We start from the raw sequence: 21,094 nt of genomic DNA on the forward strand, positions 1-21,094 counted from the left end.
CAAGCATAAGTGTGATGTTTGCTCTGCTGTGTGTCTGTACTCTCTCTAAAGCTTTACCTTTTACACAGTGGGTGTAATCTTTGAATGGACACTGAGGTCAGTAGTCTTCTAATGGCTTAATGTTCACAGGTGTCCAGTCACCAAAGGTGGCCAATCTGTCGGACCAGAGCATTTCTACTCCAAGCTTCCCATCCTCCACCCTCCCCAGGACCAACACGCACCCCCCAGAGGAGCAAGGTAACCCTTAGTCCCTGCCCGCCCCCATGGCACTGCCCTACACTGGCTTACAGACATAGGAGGGAACTGGAGAGCATCTATATCAAGTGCTGTTGAAGTACCAATATGTTCTTTGCATCTCTGCAGCAGATGACACTGAGGTCCTAAAGCGAGGGGGGCAGGACAGGAAAGTGCGCCCTTTCTCCATGTTTGAGTCCATTGAGACGCCTGCCACAGTGCTGCCCCCTACCTCCCTCCGGAAGAACCAAAGCAGTGAGGATCTGGTCAGGGATGCCCAGGTAAGCCCAGACTCAAAGGTTTGACCCTGTGGACAACCTTTTTAACTTCTAACCTTTTCATTGACTTTCCCATTTAGCATAGATCTACACAAAATAGGGGTTAGCTAAGATCCAATAAACAAATGATATATAAATCAGCAGTAAGGAGTTGTGGTCTAAAACTAGCAAGAATTTAGAAGGCATGCAAAAACCCTGCAAACACCACCAAGTCGAGTTGGCACTGATAAAACCTTGCTAACGTGCTAACTAGTGTCTTCTGGCAGTATCACAAGCATTGTCGTGCTGTGAAAGCTTTTTTCATTTTTGCGCAGTTGCGGGGCCTAGAACCCAGAACTACATAGTGCATATCCTGGGTGGCCAGTGTGAACATGTGCATTTATCTGTTCTTTAATTGATCATACACCATCAAAATGAATTTGAAGATGATGCCAAAGCTAGTTGCCTGTACAAATATAACCCCCAAAATTAAAACCATACTGTTCGTTTAAATAGCACCTTTACCAGTGACATTGTCAAGATTGCTGGCACGTTGGTAATATTTCGCTGTGTTAAAAATATGGTGTGCTATAGTTAGCTAGGTAGTTAGCTTCATGGCTTAACAAAGACAGGTTGCTAAGCAACAATCCATTAAACAAAATAAAGTGACCTCCAAAGTTGAACTATTTTTAACTTGGAGTGCCAAATATGAGACTATATAAAAAGTATGGATGATTGAAACCACCTCTTATTGAAAAAATACACAATGCTTTATGACATTTTAAATCCAACCTGAAATGACCTGCAAAAATAATCTGAAATTTGGATTTTTTTTTTTTCTGTGCCTACAGATTGTGGGAAAGGTGGTGAAGGTTCCTCCTCCAGTTCCAAACAAACCCAGACAGGTCAACCTTCTTCCAGGCACCCAGATACCATATGGCAAGCAGGCCTTTCACACCAGTACTTTCCCAGGGAAAGCCAAAGGTCCCATCCATCAGCAAACTACTGGCTCTCAGGGTCATTTGCCTCTGCCCTCATGTCAGAGCAACACTCTCCCTCTGCCCAAACAAGAGGCCCCACCAGCGGCCACAGTTCGTCCCTTCACCCCGGAGCTCCCTGGGGCCAAAGACGCCTTTCAAAAGCCACAGTCGGGGGCCGCAAGCTACATCTATAAGATGTACATAGGAGACTCATCCCAACAGGGTGTGCAGGGAGCGCTATCGAGGTCTCAGATCCGAGGCAACAACTTTGTTAGTGGTAAGTGAGCATTCATTTGAGTGATGCTTTTCTGTATCATTTTGTTCAGGAGCATGTGTTCTACATTAGGACCTGCTGCTATATTTTGAGCCTTTCAGTTGTGCCACAGATGGAACTGGATATGCTTCTGTGTGTAAGTAGGTCAGGGCAAGCAGCATTCATTCATGTTGAATACCGTTGTGCGCTCGGCATATCTTTGGAACATTGCCTTAGGTATAAAGTGTATTTGGCCGCAGTGGTTTCAGACTTTGATCTAGTTGGCTTGCCATAGTGCGGGATATATATATATATGTGTGTGTAACTGCTAATGTCAGGATTATTAAAAGGCCTGACTTGAGATCAGTGTCTCAGCCCTCTGGCAATGTTCTGCTTTTAATGCAGCCAAGATAAAGCTGAATGAAAGGAATGTCATTAGTCTTTTAATTTGATTTCAAATGTACCTTTTCTAAACCGTTATATCCATGTTGCATATTTAGAATGTTGGTTTGTGCTGCTCTCCACTGTATTTGATGCAGAATATGTCATTGCTGCCTTTTGCTCTGTAGTGTATGGGAAACCAGTCATCTCTGGGGGGTCTCAGACATCTCTGAACCAGTACCCAGAAAACCCTTATATGGATCAACACAGTGGCAGCAGCAGCAACAGCAGCGCCCCAGACACAGAGGTGGATGGGGGCGCTGTGGGCCACGGGGGGGCCCCTGAGAGCCAGGAGACGGAGCGCACCCCACGGCCCCTCAGCCCCACTAAGCTATTGCCCTTCATCTCCAACCCCTACCGGCACCAGAGTGATGTGGACCTGGAGGCCCTGCGCAAGAAGCTGTACAATGCACCACGCCCCCTTAAGAAGCGCAGCTCCATCACGGAGCCAGAGGGTCCTGCGGGACCCAACATTCAGAAACTGCTTTACCAGAAAACCACACTGGCTGCCATGGAAACCACTTCCTCTGAGCCAGTTTACCAGCCAGGTGTCGTTGAAGAGGATAAGGAGAGTTCCAACATGTTTCCAGCAGCTGTGATTGAGATCTCTCCCTTAGAGGATGTGGCTCCTGAGGAGGCTCTTCTCGAGCCACCTGCTCTTTCCTCTGCTATCTCTGAGGCCGAAGGGGGCGAGTTCGTCCCCCCACCACCACCACCTCACCCTGCGCCACGTCCAGGGGACTCTCTCTTGCACCTGCCTCCACAGGTCGCCCCGGAGCAGCCATCCAGCCTTCCCCCTCCTCCTCCTCCTGAAGGTTTCCTGGAGGAGTTTCCTCCATACCCACCCCCTCCCTACCCCAGTACTGCAACAGGGCTGGAACAGGAGAGCCTAGGGGAGGACACCTTCAGCATGGAGCCGCCCGAGGTCACCGGCCAGGTCACCCTGCCTCCAGTAAGTACGCCCACTAGTATGTGCTCTTCTGATGGGGGTAAGGCACTGTTTACAGCCCATGGCACTAGAACATTCAAAGGTCATTTGTTCTTTGTTTTTCTTATATGAACGTTGCCAGACCAAGAGGAACAATGTTATGTTCATGTGTGTGCATGTGTCTGGATTTCCAGGGTAAGAGGACAAACTTACGGAAGAATGGATCCGAGCGCATTGACCACAGCATGAGGGTGAAGTTCAACCCACTGGCCCTTCTGCTGGACTCTTCACTAGAGGGAGAGTATGACTTAGTCCAGAGGATCATCTATGAGGTGAGAATATGACTTAGTCCAGAGGATCATCTATCTGTGAGGTGGAAAAGTGAGAGTATTCACATTCCATTCTTGAGCTGAACTGTTTAACGTCATAGCATCATACTGTCAGGTCAGACTTAAAAGACCCCATGAAATAAAAGCATATTTAGCATAGGTTTCATGTCACATTGATGTAGTTTAAAAGGATATTAAACTTTGTTTTCCCTCTATTTGTAAAAAGTAAAAACCTTATATGAATGCTTCATAGTACTACTAATAATTTCTCAATGCTCCACAAAACATGAATCAACATTCATACACTAATTACATGGAACTAACATGTTAGTACTCCATAGTTAGTATGTAAGTCAGGACATTTGTCTATCCCAAAATAAAGGTCCCCTTTTCGCTATTGAACTGAATATATAAGCTTTGTGAAAATGACATGGCTTGGCCCTTTCATTGTAATACAGATCTCTATTTATCAACTATTTCTGTATCAAAGTAAAACCTAGAAGCAACATAGTCGAGATCAATATGGACTCAAACAACATGCTCATAATATGTAAGAGATAATGTGAAGTCCACCGCAGGATGCACAGGTCTTGTATTGTCCCGGATGTATTTTTTGATAAAGACTGGTAGACTATACATTATCCCACTTATTATATGGTTACTTGCCAGAACCATAACATTCCTCCAAAATTCTTTTAAAGTGATTTTGTTGTTGTTTCATTACTCCCACTGAGAAAAAATCTTGCAAAGAAGACTTTAAAGTTTCAAGTGTTGTATAGCAACATATTACTTGCGGACTTCAAGGTACAATGAATTTCTGTTACGAAAAGTGAATGGACTACTTGCAGAATGATATAAAACTTTGCTCATGTCTCACGTACGCTTTGTATGCACACCGCACAGGCATGCAGTCTCTGTGTCCAGGGAGTACATCTTAAACCGTCTAGGATACACAGTACCTTCTGACAATGGAATTATTTGCCAACATGTTATTGTGAGGAACAATTGACAGCATTTCGGTTAAGCTAGTAAGCCGACCTTAATTTCATTTTGGTTTTCGTTTTAGTCTTTATTTTTTTTCTTTGCAATCTATTTTCAAGTCACGTCAAGTCAAATGTATTTATAAAGCACATTTAAAAACAACTCACATTGGGCAAAGTGCTGTACAATTAGATCACAATAAAATATAAAATCAAATAGAAAACAGAAACAAAACACTCAACTAAGCATCTATATACACAGAAAGCAAGTATACAAATAATCAACTCGTATCAGGAGGTTCCAAATGCTAGAGAATAAAAGTGTGTTTTGAGCCTGGACTTGAAGGAGTCAATAGAGGGGGCTGATCTGATAGAGAGGCGGATGCTGTTCCACAGTCTCTAGGGGCTGTCACCCCTGGATTTAGGCTTTGGTTGGGGGACTGTCAGGAGCCCTAAGTTAGACGACCTGACTCCACATTGATCAAAAGTATAATTAAAGGCATTTTATTTGAAATATTGCAATGAAGGGTGCTGCCCCTTGAGTCCATCTAGATCTTGACTGTGTCGCATAACTATGTTCCTTTGGTAAAGAAATAGCTGATTACACAGATACTGCACTCACCCTTCAAATAGGGTGACCATTAATCTGCCTGCTTCCTTTGAAACCGAATGAAAGGGTCATTCCATGCCAACTCACATCGAGTGTAGAGCAGGTCATGGCATGGATTTGAAGGAAAGGAATCGGTTACATTTGTCTATTTTATTAATGCAACCGTTGACCCGTTTTTTTTTTTGGTTAAAAATGAAACCCTGAACTGAGTCATGTTTGCTGCTCTGAATCCACATGTTTAACCTAACCAATGGCTGAAATCATAAATTATTTAGCTGAAAATTATGCTGGATATAAATTGTGGTGGACAGTAGGTACTGTCTTCAAAATCACAGATAAAATTCAATATTCACATACAGTAGCTATTAAATAAAGTGCAGGTCATGTTTCATGAACAAGCATGCAAACATCATGTTTATAAAATAATATCTTAGGGTGGGTTCACACGTAACATCTTGTTCTGATGAAAACTCCTGGTCAAAGCGTTTTTTTTTTTTTCATATTGTAAAAAATGCTGTTCCAAAATGCAGTTGGGAGCGTTTTTTTGTTACCATAACAACTTATCCTAACCTAGAGTTAATATTCGGTGACAGGTTAGTTCTGCTAGCAACTGAAATAAACACAAGCCAGAAACTCTTAGGACCAGTCCAGTTTTACTCCACAAATGAATATTGATGAAACCGTTTAAATGTCATGCCATCAGAATGACATGGCCTATTGCATGGCTATGCGAGTCGGTGTGGAATGACCCAATACCAAATCATCCCGAATGAGTCATCCTTGGGGTGTGTCCAAATGACATCACTCCCATTCTGTTCAGGAACATTTTCCCTTGCAACGTTATCTCACTTGAACCTGTCGAACTTGTACGCTATTGGCTAATTGAATTGAATGCAATGTGAATTCTGAAATGTGAATGTATTGTGGTCTCTCCCCACTCCAACCCTTATAGGCTGAATTAGTCACAATTGAATGAAATAACATTGTTTCGTTGTTAATTGCATTCTCTTTTAAATCAGGTTGAGGATCCCAGCCAGCCTAATGATGAAGGAATCACTGCCCTCCATAATGCTGTCTGTGCTGGACACACTGAGATAGTCAAGTTCTTGGTGCAGTTTGGGGTTAATGTCAATGCAGCTGACAGTGATGGCTGGTGAGTTTTGAACCCCTTTAGGCTCAAATGTACAGGGTCTTTGTTAAAGTATGGAAAGGAAATGATGGCATAATATGAGCTAATGACAGAACGTAATGCTGTGTATCACCTTTTCTTTGTCAGGACACCCCTGCACTGTGCAGCCTCCTGTAATAATGTACAGGTTTGTAAGTTTCTGGTGGAGTCAGGGGCTGCTGTGTTCGCCATGACATACAGTGACATGCAGACTGCTGCAGACAAGTGTGAGGAGATGGAAGAGGGTTACACACAGTGCTCCCAGTTTCTCTATGGTAAGGTGGACAAGGATGGAAACCTCTGAGCTATCTTGGGGGTCTTATCTTTACATGTAAAATACCGTACTGTATTTGTACAATGATCTTTTCTTAGTTCTTCTATGTGTCAGTGAGCGATGTTTGGGTCGGTGTCTTAACACAGAAACTCTGTGGTCTTGACCCCACAGGTGTTCAGGAGAAGATGGGCATCATGAACAGAGGAGTAGTCTATGGTCTGTGGGACTATGACAAGGAGGGCATCGATGAGCTTTGCTTCCTGGAGGGTGACTGCATGACTATTGTGCGGCGTGAAGATGAGGATGAGGTCGAGTGGTGGTGGGCACGTATTGGCAACATGGAGGGTTACATACCCCGCAACCTCTTGGGGGTGAGTGCCAAGTCAAATTGGCATCTTTTGGAGCGAAAAACGAGAGTTTTTCTTCAATATCCTAATCATGATGGATCAGAGCACACATTAAGAACTGTTCTACCTTAGAAGTGGCTTACTAGATATGGTAAAGGTGTGCCAGTTTCATTGTGATCAGGTTCAAGAAAAAGGTGTAAATACTGTTACAACTCAAGTTCACCTCTGAAAAGCTTATTCGAAATTTCCATTTTTTTATAAAGTGTGCATCACCAGGAAATGCAGAAGCATCATAACGCAGGTTTCCATTGCAGTTTCGCACAAAAAATAACCTCTTATTCTTTTTTAAAGTTGACAAAACTGTGTTTCTATTGAGTGCTGTTATGTGATTAAAGCTGGGTTTTCTCCTCATGTGATGGTCATTCTAATTAAACCTGGCGACAGATCTCCAAGATCTGATTAAGTCTTGGCGCTTTAATTTCAATTGCATCAACCGTAATAGCCTTGGTAGTGATTAATCAAAGCCACCAAAAGGCATTGCAATGCATTAAAGAATAAAGGAAAGGCAAACCCCTTTATACTTGGCAGTGGCCAAATCTTGCAAACGTGCAAATGTGCTCATCATAGTATGGGCAACCCCCTCAGAAGGAAATGGACATAATTGTTGGAAAGACCATTATCTCACTATCTGTAACCTTTCACTCTACAGTTATATCCCAGAATAAAGCCACGGCAGAGGAGTCTGGCCTAAAAGAAGAGGACACTGACCAATGGAACATCAGGTCACTGACCACGGGGGATCACAGGGTGCTCGTCTGCGGATTGACGGAGAACTTATTAAAAGGACATTTCCGTCAGAATATAACAGTACCAAAATATATGAAGGATCAAGATTTTGTAATCAAACTCTTTGGACTCATCCGAAGTATTTTTGCATATGACAAATGTGTACATTTTATAAAGAAATGTAGCATTTATGTTGTGGATGTATATATTTTTGAATCTAAGCTTCTATGGTATGTCATTTATTAGAGCTGATCTTTGGATAAAAATAGAAAAATCAGTATATTAGACATGTGTATTGACCCGAATTGATTACTGTTTAACATTTGGTGCCTTTGCATTCAGTCCCGCCCGTACTACACTTCTTCTGTGTTCATTCTGCAGTGTCCATGTGCATATCAGCATAGCCAACACTATATTCACTTTTCTGTTACTGAAAACCGAATGTAGTGTATTGTATAATATAGAAAGGATTAAATCACTAGACTGCCAAGTAATTATGAAAGCAATAAATAGCGATCATTGTGACACCATTTCTCTGTCCATCTATTTCCTTGACATTCTCACTAGGTCAGTGGAAGGATGAATAGCGATGGTCAAAGCTAAATAATTCACTTTTTGTTTTTGTTCATATACAAAAAAATACACACACAGATCTGAGGACATCAATATGTGTTGTTCCAAGGACATTCATACACTACCATTGTCCATTTCTTTCTTTTTGTGATATTACCATGTGACATTTTGTCTGTATGATCTCAGTGTTTAGTATTTTATAATAAAAAAAAATGTACACGTGGATGTTTGGCTATGTACTAACTCTGACCAAAAGTTTATCAGTCAGTCCTACATTCGACATCCCTAGTTTATGGTATTTATATATGATGTGTCCTGGGTATGAGTCACGCTTAAGGGCCTTTTCAGATCTAGATTTAATTTGCTTTGATCTGCAGTAGAGCTGCAAAATACAGCCTACAACATGGAGTAAGCCTTAATGTCCGTAGAGCATTTTTTTCTGAGCATCAGTGTCTATTCTTTTAATTGTTTCCAATGAGGTGAGGGAGTATGCGGCCATCTAGAGAAAAAGCACTGCACCTAACGTGTTCTGGCTATCTGACTATTTATCATAACTTGGAAAAATGTACAAAGATGGCGGACCGAACTCCGTAGACGGCTGTGTTTGAATATAAATTTGATTTATTTGCCTTTTCCCTTATGCGTTTTAAAAGTTATCGAGAAATAGACACTGCAATCTAAACACCTGTTATTGTAAACCAACAAATATGTCTGAGGTAACATACCAACTATAGCCAACTATTTAACGTTATCAATTTAGCAAGCTAACTACCCTGCTGATATTGTGACAATTCAACGTATTTAAAATCTAAGGAGAAAAGGCACAAATGCAACATTTGAGGTAACGGGGGCGGATCTGATATCTGCTGCAAACAGGCGCTGCCTGCTGGTAATGGCTGACTATATCAAAGACAAACAAGCTATGCAAAGGGGAAAATGTGGTGTTATGTAATCAATGTAATAAAAGTATGTACACTATGCACAGTTAGGTGTGTATGTAATTTCAGTGTATTCTTAGCTACTACTATTCACACTCATAGGGGAGAGCGCGGTAATGTGAGACACTGGGTAATGTGAGACACCCCCTGTATCTAGGCAACGGAACACATTTGTGGTCATGTGACCATTATGTTTTCAAGCCCCTCCCATCCCCCCCTTGCCATGAAGGAGAAGTTGGTGCTGGTGCTGTGGTTTTTGGTGAAGTATGTTTTTTCACAAAAATGTGTTTTTTTGCATGTAGAAGTACATTTTCTTGCTGTGAACTTAATCAACTGTTGTGTCAAAACAAATTGATTCAGGTAGAAAAACTTATATCATACACGTTGATGAACTTCAGCATATAAAACCATGTGATTGATGCTAGCTGAAGATTAGCCTGAATTGCTAAGAGATGTTTTTTCTAAAATAGTGGCTGTGGGGTAAAGAGACACTGTCTCACTTTACCCCACCATGAAGTTAAGAATCAGAATGCTCTGCTGTATAGGTACATACAGTGAACATAAAACATACAAACACAAAGTACTACACATAACATAAAACATAAAAACACACTAATTGCTACACATAAGAGAAGTACTTCAGATAAAACACAGTATATAGGATCCAAATATATAAAACATTTATATAAAAAAGTAAAGTAGAAGGTAAAATGCAGGGCAGGAGTGCAAAAGGCAATGTGCAATGTGCAATGTGCAATGTAGTGTGTGTTAACTTAACACAGACTTGGGGTGTGGGGGTGGGATAAGAGTCCAGGTCAGGTGGGGGTCCCGGGCCTTGTTAATAAGGCCAACTGCAGCCGGGAAGAATCTGGTTTTGTGGCGTGAGGTTTTGGTCCTGAGATGGACCGCAGCCTACTGCCGGAGGGAAGGACCTCGAAGAGTTTGTGACCCGGGTGGGAGGGATCGGCCACAATCTTACCTGCTCGCCTCAGGGTCCTAGAGGCGAACAGGTCCTGTAGAGATGGCAGATTGCAGCCAAACACCTTCTCAGCAGAACGGATGATACGCTGCAGTCTGGAGGAGGTGAGGATGGACTCGATGATGCAGGTGTAGAAGTGCACCATCATTGTCTTTGGCAGGTTGACCTTCTTCAGCTGCCGTAGGAAGTTTAGTTAAGTTTAGTCTTAAACATATTTTAGTGTAATATTATATTACATACAGTTGCAATCAAAATTATTCAATCCCCCATTGCACATTAGGTTTATTGGCAAAATATACAATTTCTCAGCTGTTTGCAATAAACAAATTACACAAGAATTGTTTAAGTAGTTTAATGAAACTAATATTACAAGGGTTTTATCCAAATTCAACACAAAATTATACTTTAATGACTTTACTGCAGTCTCAAAATTATTCAACCCCTTCATGACAAGCATCTTCAGTACTTAGTTGAGCACCCTTTGAAATGATTCAACTCCCTGTATCAAGCACACCTGGTGCAACTAATCAAGGGCTTCATTAGTTCAGGTGTGCTTGAGATAGAACACATAAATACCTGGACTGGCTAGGGGTTTGTTGAGAGTGACGTTTGATAGCATGTTAGAAATATGGCTAAGTCAAAAGAATTGTCCAAAAAGTTCAGAGAAGAGATCATTGCCTTGCACAAACAAGGAAAAGGATACAAAAAGATAACAAAAGCACTGAATGTCCCTAGAGATACAGTTGGAAGCATAGTTCGCAAGTTCAAAGTTGATGAACCATGTGCTGAAAAGAACACCCTGCCTACAGTGAAGCATGGCGGTGGCTCAGTGATGCTCTGGGGCTGCTTTGCTGCCTCTGGCACTGGAAACCTGCAGCGTGTGGAGGGCACGATGGATTCAGTTAAGTATCAGGAAATCTTAGGAAAAAAACGTCATGCCGTCTGTGATGAAGCTGAAGCTTGGGCGGCATTGGACCTTCCAACAGGACAATGGCCCTCATTCTCGAACATTTTCTGAAGTTTCTTCTGAAATGTTTCTTACGGGCTTCGGAAAAACAACGTAAGCAAAAGACATCCGCCAAATTCATGCACGCTTGAAAATGTGGTCCTACGCAGCAGAAGTTTTCTGGGCTGTGCTCCCCGGGAAGAGTTTTCTTAAATTGAAAGCGCGTTCTCGTGCTCCTGAATTTGCATACATACACGCCCGGCCAGCTCCTTATAAGGGCACGCAACCGTAGTGACGTGTGCAGTCGGAATCGACTTAAGTGCTTATTTATTTATTCACTTACATTTGCAGTGTTCGTGTACATTACATTTAGTCATTTAGCAGACACTTTTGTCCAAAGCGACGTACAAGGGATAGAACAGTCAAGCTACGAGCAATAGAGACCTAGTGTAACAATAAATACTACTTTACATAAGAAATAGAAAAACGAAATAGGAAATAAAAACGAAGTGCAGGAATGTAACTGCTATAAGCAGGAATGTAACTGCTACAAGTTAAGCACTAGTCGAAGTGCCAGTTAGGAAGGGAGGTGTGTGACGGGAGGACGGCAGTGTAGACCGACTACGCCACCCAGTTTATAGAGATGGGCCTCTAGTTTAAAGTTCTAGTGTTTAGGTTCTTTGTTTGGTGGGAGCAGCACTACAGATTCATCCAGACTTCGTTTCTGATACAAAAATATACAATTTATTACAAGCACTAAAATATAAATACAACACAAGTCCATATGAATCAGGCCGTAGGCCACTGCCGAAGGAACCACAGTCTACAATGTCCAAGAGTCCGCCGTATCCAAAGTCCGCAAGCAAAGTCCGTCAGCATCCACCACCGCACCACAGCTGCTCACGTTGGTCTGTCAATCACGCACACTCGCACGCACACAGAGAGAGAGAAAAATCGCCAGTATCTCCACAAGTAGCAATACACACTCACAGCAAACAGAAAATAAATAGCCAACACACGAAAAGGTAATAATATCAACCAAAAGTAAATCCACCCAAAGAAAATAGCTACTTGTGATAGTCCGTGAAACTCTACTCTGTATGGTGCTAATACGTAATTCTTCAGTTTAATAGCGGACAAGGCACACTCACCATTGAACCGAGAGCAGACGAATCTCGCTCTCAGTCAATATTTAATCAGGCTTCTCTCAGTCAAACGGACGACTCCGGTCAGCTCTTTCCTGGCAACCCACGAACGCAGACGACGGGGATCTCCCCGGCCTCCACTCCAAAGCAGTAGGGAAACAATCAACTTCGGATCTTGTTTAACAGACGTCCGGTAATCCAGCAACGCCAACAACTACAAAAGCTCTGTCCCAGACTTGGTTCCTCCGTCCTCTCTAGTAATCCTGCTTTACGTCCAGCCTCCACAGACTATTCAGTGTTCATGTTAAAAAGGGTGACCTTTATCAGACATAATTATCTGCACCTGTACCATGCAATCAGATGTTTGCGAGGCGCACCAGTCAAGGGAGCGTTGCCCAGCAGAGTTCTGAAAGTGAGCGGTCCTAATTAAAAGAAACGGCAACTGCAGAACACAATAAGCAACATCATAACAAACATACAGTCACTCAACATCCACATAATACTCACATATGACATCCCCCCACACTTTATCGTTGACAGTCCCGGTCAACAAAAGAATATTATAAGGCCTCCCTATACCTCACTGGTGGCTGTCCCATATTGGCACGGGCTGATCTTCTAGGGGCCACATCATTACCTTCAACTCCCTCCGGGACAAGGGGATCTACCCAGGGCACATAAAAGACAGGCAGTGGCTCGCTCCGAGGTGACACTGAGAGTTCAGGGTGTGTTGTGGGAGCACCTTGTGGTGGGTTGATACAGGGTTTGAGGGCATTCCTATGTAGGACCCTCTCCTTCCCTGTACGCTCGAGCCTAACCCGATACGTTAACCCCTCCTCATCCAGCTGTCGCACAACTACATAGGGGTCTGGGTCCCATCTGCCACATAGTTTACCCTTGTCCCCAACTCGGTTAGTCCTTCGCCATACTCTCTCCCCAGGCGCTAAGGGAAGTACTCTAGCCTGACGGTCATAGTGTTTCTTGTAATGCTCTGCTGCACGGCCCATAGATTTGGCTGCTAGGGCATAGGCATACAACAACTTGTGATGGTGTTCCTCTACCCAGCTGTCACGTCTGTATTGGGTCTGTGGGTTTTCTACCCCGAGGGCTACATCCACTGGCAATCTAACATGTCTTCCAAACATCAGATATGCAGGTGCATATCCAGTCGAGCTGTGCAAAGTTGCATTATAAGCTTGAACCAGGGATGGAAGAAATTCAGGCCATCGATGCTGCTTCTCTTCCTCTAAGGTCCGCAACATGTTCAGCAGAGTCTGATTGAGGCGTTCGCACATGCCATTGCCCTGGGGATGGTAAGGTGTAGTCCTACTCTTGGCAGCACTGTACAAGCTACATAATTCGGCCATTAAGTGAGACTCAAAGTTTGGGCCTTGATCCGAATGGAAGCGCATGGGGCACCCAAAAGTCTGTATCACATGCTGCCATAAGGCCCTAGCTGTAGTCCTTGCAGTCTGGTCTCTAGTGGGGATTGCCCAAGCATAGCGGGTAAACATATCCGTCATCACCAAAATATTTTGATACAAGTCATGGGGCCTCCCTAGTGTCAAAAAGTCCAACTCAATAACCTCTAGAGGGAACGACACTATAAAGGGCTTCAATGGGGCCTTAGGGGCTGTATCTACCTTCTGCATCTGACAACGCGAACAAGTGGCATGGTACTGGCGGACTTGTGCGTCCATGCCAGGCCAAAAGAAATGGCGGCGCAAGCAGTTAAGAGTCCTCTCCACTCCCAAATGCCCAACCGCATCATGATGCCTCTCCCAGACTTCCTTACGTTGTTGAAAAGGGCAAACAATCTGAAAGAATACCTCGTGGGTGTTATGGTCAATGACACGACGGCAAAGGACCCCATCTCTCAGCACCAGCTTGGCCCGCTGCTGTAGTAGCTGTTTGACCTTAGGCGGGGCACCTCGCCATGCATCCCCAGTAGGAAAATGTCCAATCTCCACATACCTCCGGGCCAGTTCCAGGTCTTCATCCTCCCTCTGCTTGGTCTGCCAGTCAGCACTTGCCCATGGCTCACAGGGATCTCGTCCAGCCTCAGCAGCAGCCGCCACATCAGCACCTACAGGAACTCCAACAGGTACTCTGGAAAGGGCATCAGCATTTGCGTTTTCTTTGCCAGACCGATACTTCACTTCATAATCAAAGGCTGCCAGCTGTGCGACCCACCTTTGTTCCGTGGCCCCCAACCTGGCGCTCTGTAAATGAGCTACCGGGTTGTTGTCAGTGTAAACTACCACCTTGGTCCCCATCAGGTAATCTTTGAATTTTTCGGCCATAGCCCATTTCAAGGCTAGCAGTTCTAACTTGAAGGAGCTATAGTTGGCATCGTTCCGCTCAGTAGGATGTAGGCTTCTGCTGGCATAGGCCACTACCCGCTCGCGTCCACCCTGGTTCTGGGCCAAAACTGCTCCAAGACCCAAGTTACTTGCGTCTGTGTACAAAAGGAAAGGTTTAGAGAAGTCGGCGTATGCCAGAAGAGGGGCCTCGGTTAATGCCGTCTTCAGATGTTCAAAGGCCCTTTTGCATTCGTTGGACCAGGAGACCCGGCGAGAATTTGCCCGTTTATCAGCAGTGGAACCAATCAGGAGAGCATTCAAAGGACGAGCTATCTTAGCAAAGTTAGCAATGAAACGGCGGTAATAGCCCGCCAAACCAAGGAAAGCACGTACCTCTCTTATGGTGGTTGGGACTGGCCATCCCTGTACGGCCGTGACCTTGTCTGGGTCTGGTTTCACTCCCTCGCCAGTAACAACATGACCCAAAAACTTCACTTCCCGCTGCAGCAGATGACACTTGTCCACCCTCAGCTTAAGCCCATGGCTATTCAGTTGTTGGAAAACACACTCCAGATGCTGAAGATGGGAAGAAAAATCTGGAGAGTATACAATAATGTCATCCAAGTAGACCAGCACCGATTCTGCAATTTGGCCATTCAGGCACTGCTGCATCAGCCGCTGGAAGGTGGCTGGTGCATTGCAGAGACCAAAAGGCATACGTTGGAATTCATACAAGCCTATGGGTGTAGTGAACGCGGTCTTGGGTCTGTCTTTAGGGTCTACTTCGACCTGCCAGTAGCCACTGGCTAGGTCCAGTGTGGAAAACCAGGAGGCCTGGGTCAGGGAAGTGAGGGTTTCCTCTATGCGTGGAAGTGGAAAGGCATCTTTATGAGTCACGCTATTCAGTTTCCGGTAGTCAACGCAAAAACGCCAGCTACCATCTTTTTTTCGGACCATAACAATGGGTGCAGCCCAGGGACTGGAACTCTGCTGGATAACCCCCTTCTCCAACATGTCCGCCAGTAGGGTCCTCATTTCCCGATACATCATAGGTGGAAGAGGGCGGTATCTCTCCCTAACTGGGGGTGCGCTGCCTGTGTGGATCTGGTGCTGTACCACATTGGTATGCCCAAAGTCCTCCTCATGGAGTGCAAACACCTTTTTCCACTTGTGTAAGAGGGTTTTTAAAGCTGCCTTCTGCTGTTCAGTCAGGTCAACTTGTCTTTGTAAGTCCTCAAGTACATCAGGGGTTAGCCCCTCTTGTTCTGGAGGCCCAATTCCTACAATGTCCACGTTAACAGTATTGTCATCTTGTAGGGTTAGACTAAGATCTTTCGCCCCATGTATATCAGCACGATCGACTCTGAAAACCTTAGCCAACTTCTGATATCGGCCTATGGAGACAGCACAGGAACTCAAGTTACGGATCCGAATAGGGAGCCTGCCATGTTTGACAAAGGCAACAGTTCCTGCCACAGAAAAAGTCTTTAATTCAGGTAATGCTTCAATCATACCGCAGTAGCCCTGCCCCCTAGGGCCCATGCGTGCACGACCCAAAACCACCACTTCGCTCCTTGCTGGAACAGTTAGGCCCCTACGGCTTGCTGGGCGCACAAACCCCATATAGCCGTTTCCGCCCTCCATCACAGCCACTCGTTGGCACACAGCAAACGCGCCCGTCCAGGCCATCCTTGACCTTTGATCTGGAAAAACAGTCTTAGGCCCGTCAGGGTGATTAAACAGGTCATTCCAGCACGCCATAATTACATTCATACCAATTAATAGTGGGGCAGTGAGGCAGTGGTCTGCTACAATAACGACCCCACGTCCCAGTATGATGGCACCCCCTACTTCAAAATCCATCACTGCATACCCTTTATATGGAATTGATAGCCCGTTGGCAGCTTTAAGAGTCAACTTATCAGGGGCCTCACCGGAAGATAGAGCATTAGCTGGATAGTGCTGATCGAACATACTCTGCCGCATCAATGTCACTTGGGAGCCGGTATCGATCAGTCCTACAAGAGGCACGCCATTTATCTTTACCTCAACTTTTGGGCAATTACCCACGAATATGGTCCCTTGTCCTGCTTCCCCTCTCCCTGCCACTTGGACCTCAGCAGCAGGGTGTGCTAGTTTAAAGCAGCATTGGATTCAGATGGGGGTCGGCAAAACCTAGCCATATGTCCCACACGACCACACCGGTGACAAATAGGTCTCCCTTCCGAATCCCAGTCATTTGTAGAGTAAGACTGGACCCGCCTTCGAGGTGGAGGCTGGTTAGCGTGTTGTAGGTGTCTAGTCGGTTCACTCACGCTAGAATGGGACTGCCGGGTCATCTCCTGCCTCCACATGTTCATCTGGCCCTTCACTTCCTGGAGGATTTCTTTCCGAAAGGTCTCCATCCAGTCGTCCTTCCCGGTTAATGAACTAGAAGCAGAGGACTCACCCACAGCTTGTGAAAGGGATTCCGACATAGAGCCAGGCCGTTGTTCTCGTTCCAGCAAGAACATCTCCTCCAGTACTGCATTGAAGTCCTTCTCTGGATTGCGACGTGCAAAAGTCTTAACAGTACGTCTCAGGTCAGCATTATGGATCCCCATCAGTAGCTGGTCTTGCAAGTGGCCTTCACTGAGAGGGCTATCAGAGTCTCGCCTCTGCAACCTACAGAACAGTTCTCGTAGCCTAAGGACAAATGATCTTAAACTCTCATTAGCACTTTGTATGCAGCTAAAAAACTGAGACCTCAAAGTTGCTACAGGAACTTGATCGCCATATAAGGACTCCAAATATGCTAAAATCTTAGCCACTGTATCACGTTGCGTTTCCCCCAAAACACAAACTTCCCGTTTAGCTTCATCAGCTAAAGCCCCCAGTGTTATGCTGACTTTTTGTGCTTCACTAAACTCCCGTGCTTGCAATAAACCCTGGATCTGTTCTTTCCAGTCATTGAATTTTGTATCCCCACCAATTCCTTTAAATTTAGGAATCCAAGGTGCACCAGCATAAACAGGCATCATTTTTACAGTTTAAACTAAACACTGTCTGGATGAACTGTAAGTGAAGCTCCAAACCAAATCCTGCCAACTACTGCCAAATGTGACGGGAGGACGGCAGTGTAGACCGACTACGCCACCCAGTTTATAGAGATGGGCCTCTAGTTTAAAGTTCTAGTGTTTAGGTTCTTTGTTTGGTGGGAGCAGCACTACAGATTCATCCAGACTTCGTTTCTGATACAAAAATATACAATTTATTACAAGCACTAAAATATAAATACAACACAAGTCCATATGAATCAGGCCGTAGGCCACTGCCGAAGGAACCACAGTCTACAATGTCCAAGAGTCCGCCGTATCCAAAGTCCGCAAGCAAAGTCCGTCAGCATCCACCACCGCACCACAGCTGCTCACGTTGGTCTGTCAATCACGCACACTCGCACGCACACAGAGAGAGAGAAAATCGCCAGTATCTCCACAAGTAGCAATACACACTCACAGCAAACAGAAAATAAATAGCCAACACACGAAAAGGTAATAATATCAACCAAAAGTAAATCCACCCAAAGAAAATAGCTACTTGTGATAGTCCGTGAAACTCTACTCTGTATGGTGCTAATACGTAATTCTTCAGTTTAATAGCGGACAAGGCACACTCACCATTGAACCGAGAGCAGACGAATCTCGCTCTCAGTCAATATTTAATCAGGCTTCTCTCAGTCAAACGGACGACTCCGGTCAGCTCTTTCCTGGCAACCCACGAACGCAGACGACGGGGATCTCCCCGGCCTCCACTCCAAAGCAGTAGGGAAACAATCAACTTCGGATCTTGTTTAACAGACGTCCGGTAATCCAGCAACGCCAACAACTACAAAAGCTCTGTCCCAGACTTGGTTCCTCCGTCCTCTCTAGTAATCCTGCTTTACGTCCAGCCTCCACAGACTATTCAGTGTTCATGTTAAAAAGGGGCTCAATCAGACATAATTATCTGCACCTGTACCATGCAATCCGATGTTCGCGAGGCGCACCAGTCAAGGGGGCGTTGCCCAGCAGAGTTCTGAAAGTGAGCGGTCCTAATTAAAAGAAACGGCAACTGCAGAACACAATAAGCAACATCATAACAAACATACAGTCACTCAACATCCACATAATACTCACATATGACAGGTGCTCTCTGAAGAGTTGGGTCTTCAAAAGCTTCTTAAAGGTAGAGAGGGACGCGCCTGCTCTGGTAGTGCTAGGCAGTTCGTTCCACCAACGTGGAACTACTTGAAAATTCTGGATTGCCGTACTTGCACAGAGCGCAGCGTTCCGGTGTAGTCCTTTTATTTATTTTATGACATCACGGTGCCTCGTAGAATCATGACTATAGGCCTACATGTGAAACGTAATTGTTAATGATACTTTAATCCGAGGATCTGTAGAGTTGATGTGAATGCAATCACCAACGATTTCTCACAAATTCATTAACACGGAGAGTTTTCTTAAATGCGATTCCTCAAAAAACCACAAGATGGCCCACGGGGTTTTTTAAGGAATCGCATTTGAGAAAACTCTGGCCGAGTTACGACTGCTTTTTCGAGTTCGGAAAGTCTTCTGAAGTTCAGAGCAAATCCCAGATGAGAAAACTTTCATGAATGCCAAATGTTGTCCTAAATCCAATTCCTCTTAAATTCTTAACTGCGTTCGAGAATGAGGCCCAATGATCCCAAGCATACCTCAAAGTCCACCAAGGCTTGGTTTCAGAAGAAGAAATGGAAGATTCTAGAGTGGCCGTCAAAGTCGCCTGACTTGAACCCCATCGAAAATCTCTGGTGGGATTTGAAGAAGGCGGTTGCACAACGCACACCAAAGAATATTACTGAACTGGAGGCCATTGCCCATGAGGAATTTTGAAGATTCCTCAGGAACGCTGTCAGGAGCTGGTGTCTGGCTATGCATCACGTTTGCAGCAGGTCATAACAGCAAAAGGGTGCTCTACTAAGTACTGAAGATGCTTGTCATGAAGGGGTTGAATAATTTTGAGACTGCAGTAAATTCATTAAAGTCATTAAAAGTAGCATTTTGTGTTGAATTTGGATAAAACCCTTGTAATATTAGTTTCATTAAACTACTTAAACAATTCTTATGTAATTTGTTTATTGCAAACAGCTGAGAAATTGTATATTTTGCCAATAAACCTATTGTGCAATGGGGGTTGAATAATTTTGATTGCAACTGTATGTTTTAATTTTAATGTCATAAACATTGTAGAAAAGCCATCATGCCAAGAAATTATACCAGGAAGACAACCTGGGGCCAAACACCCCTCGCAGAGATGGAGAGTGCAGCCTCTGAGGTCATGCAAGGAAAGAAGTCCTTAAGAAAAGCTGGAAGGGATAGAAATATTGACAAGACAACCCTCAAAAGATTCATAAAGGAAAAAGGGGAAGTAAAATCCGTAGCCTGGGGTGCAGTAGCTGAGGCAAAGAGAATATTCACAGATGAGATGGAGGAGGAGCTTGCCAAACAACTAGCTGACCAGTTCCATGGCCTTGCTCCAGTTAAGTGCTGTGAACTGGCATTTGAATATGCAGAGAAAAACAATATCCCTGTCCCTGCCAATTGGACAGAGAAACAATGTGCAGGTAGGCTAGGATGTGCAAGAGATCACATGATTATGTAGGTTAACTTAGGCCAACTGATCTTGCCACAAAGCTAAATCTTATAATAATGAATTCTCTACTCTTTAGGAGAAGAGTGGTTTGGCAGCTTCCTAGCACGTCGCCATCTCTCTGTCAGAACTCCAGAGGCAACATCCCTGGGAAGGGCTACAGCCTTCAATAAAACTACAGTTACAGTAAAGTTCTTTGAAAATCTGATGAGTGATGGACAGGTGACAGAATTAATTATTTAGTTGCAAATGTTTTATGGAGGCTTTACCTGTAAGATTTGGTTTTGATTCTGACTAGGTTTTTCCCTTGCCTCTCTTCTTTAACAGGCACACAGTCCCTCCACACATGATTTACATATATATATATATATATATATATATATATGGATGAAACAGGCGTCTTTACAGTACAAAAGCCCCGGCAGGTAAGCTACACATGATACACTGGAGAGCACCAGACTGATGCTGGGTGGCTTGTGATAATGACCAGCTAGCTATTGGCCGAATGCTGACAGTAATGCTATTAGTAATGTTGTGAACCTGTGAACTGGAAAAAAGAAATGGACTGAAACGAAATACAATGCTTTAGACCAATAGTAGCGTACTGATTGCACATGCCATTGATTCTTAACTTTCTATTTGATTCAGGCTGTGACCGAGAAAGGAAAAAAGCAAGTTGGTTGTATCACATCGGCTGAGAGAGGAGAACTGGTGACTGTGGTGTGTGCAGTGAATGCTGCTGGGAATGCCATACCTCCCATGTTTGTCTTCCCCAGAGTTAGGTTTAAGGACGACTTCCATGATAGGAGCACCTCCACGAGCCAAAGGTGCCTCCACCAGAACGGGATGGATGAATGAAGACATCTGGCGCGCTTTTGGACTAGGGCTGAACGATTTGGGAAAATAATCTAATTGCGATCCCCCCCCCCCCCCCCCAATATTGCGATTTAATATGCGATTTTTTTTTATTTTAT

General features: G+C 44.3%; 1 protein-coding gene across 3 annotated transcripts in view; it reads left to right on the forward strand.

Annotated features, from left to right (window-relative positions):
* Positions 1-8,383, forward strand: part of LOC105910060 (apoptosis-stimulating of p53 protein 2) — a 29,029-nt gene extending 20,646 nt beyond the window's left edge. For 2 of the 3 annotated variants that reach the window (XM_012838742.3, XM_031578622.2), the window contains 9 exons: positions 130-237; positions 364-515; positions 1,343-1,748; positions 2,294-3,117; positions 3,288-3,425; positions 6,032-6,165; positions 6,289-6,455; positions 6,626-6,825; positions 7,511-8,383. In XM_012838742.3, the coding sequence (XP_012694196.1) occupies positions 130-237; positions 364-515; positions 1,343-1,748; positions 2,294-3,117; positions 3,288-3,425; positions 6,032-6,165; positions 6,289-6,455; positions 6,626-6,825; positions 7,511-7,552 (2,171 nt within the window). In that variant the 3' untranslated portion in view covers positions 7,553-8,383. The remainder of the gene's footprint in view (positions 1-129; positions 238-363; positions 516-1,342; positions 1,749-2,293; positions 3,118-3,287; positions 3,426-6,031; positions 6,166-6,288; positions 6,456-6,625; positions 6,826-7,510) is intronic. The other variant, XM_031578623.2, reaches the window with a different exon arrangement.
* Positions 8,384-21,094: the final 12,711 nt, after the last annotated feature.

The sequence above is a fragment of the Clupea harengus genome, chromosome 13, assembly GCF_900700415.2.
Source record: "Clupea harengus chromosome 13, Ch_v2.0.2, whole genome shotgun sequence".
Classification (NCBI taxonomy): Eukaryota; Metazoa; Chordata; class Actinopteri; order Clupeiformes; family Clupeidae; genus Clupea; species Clupea harengus.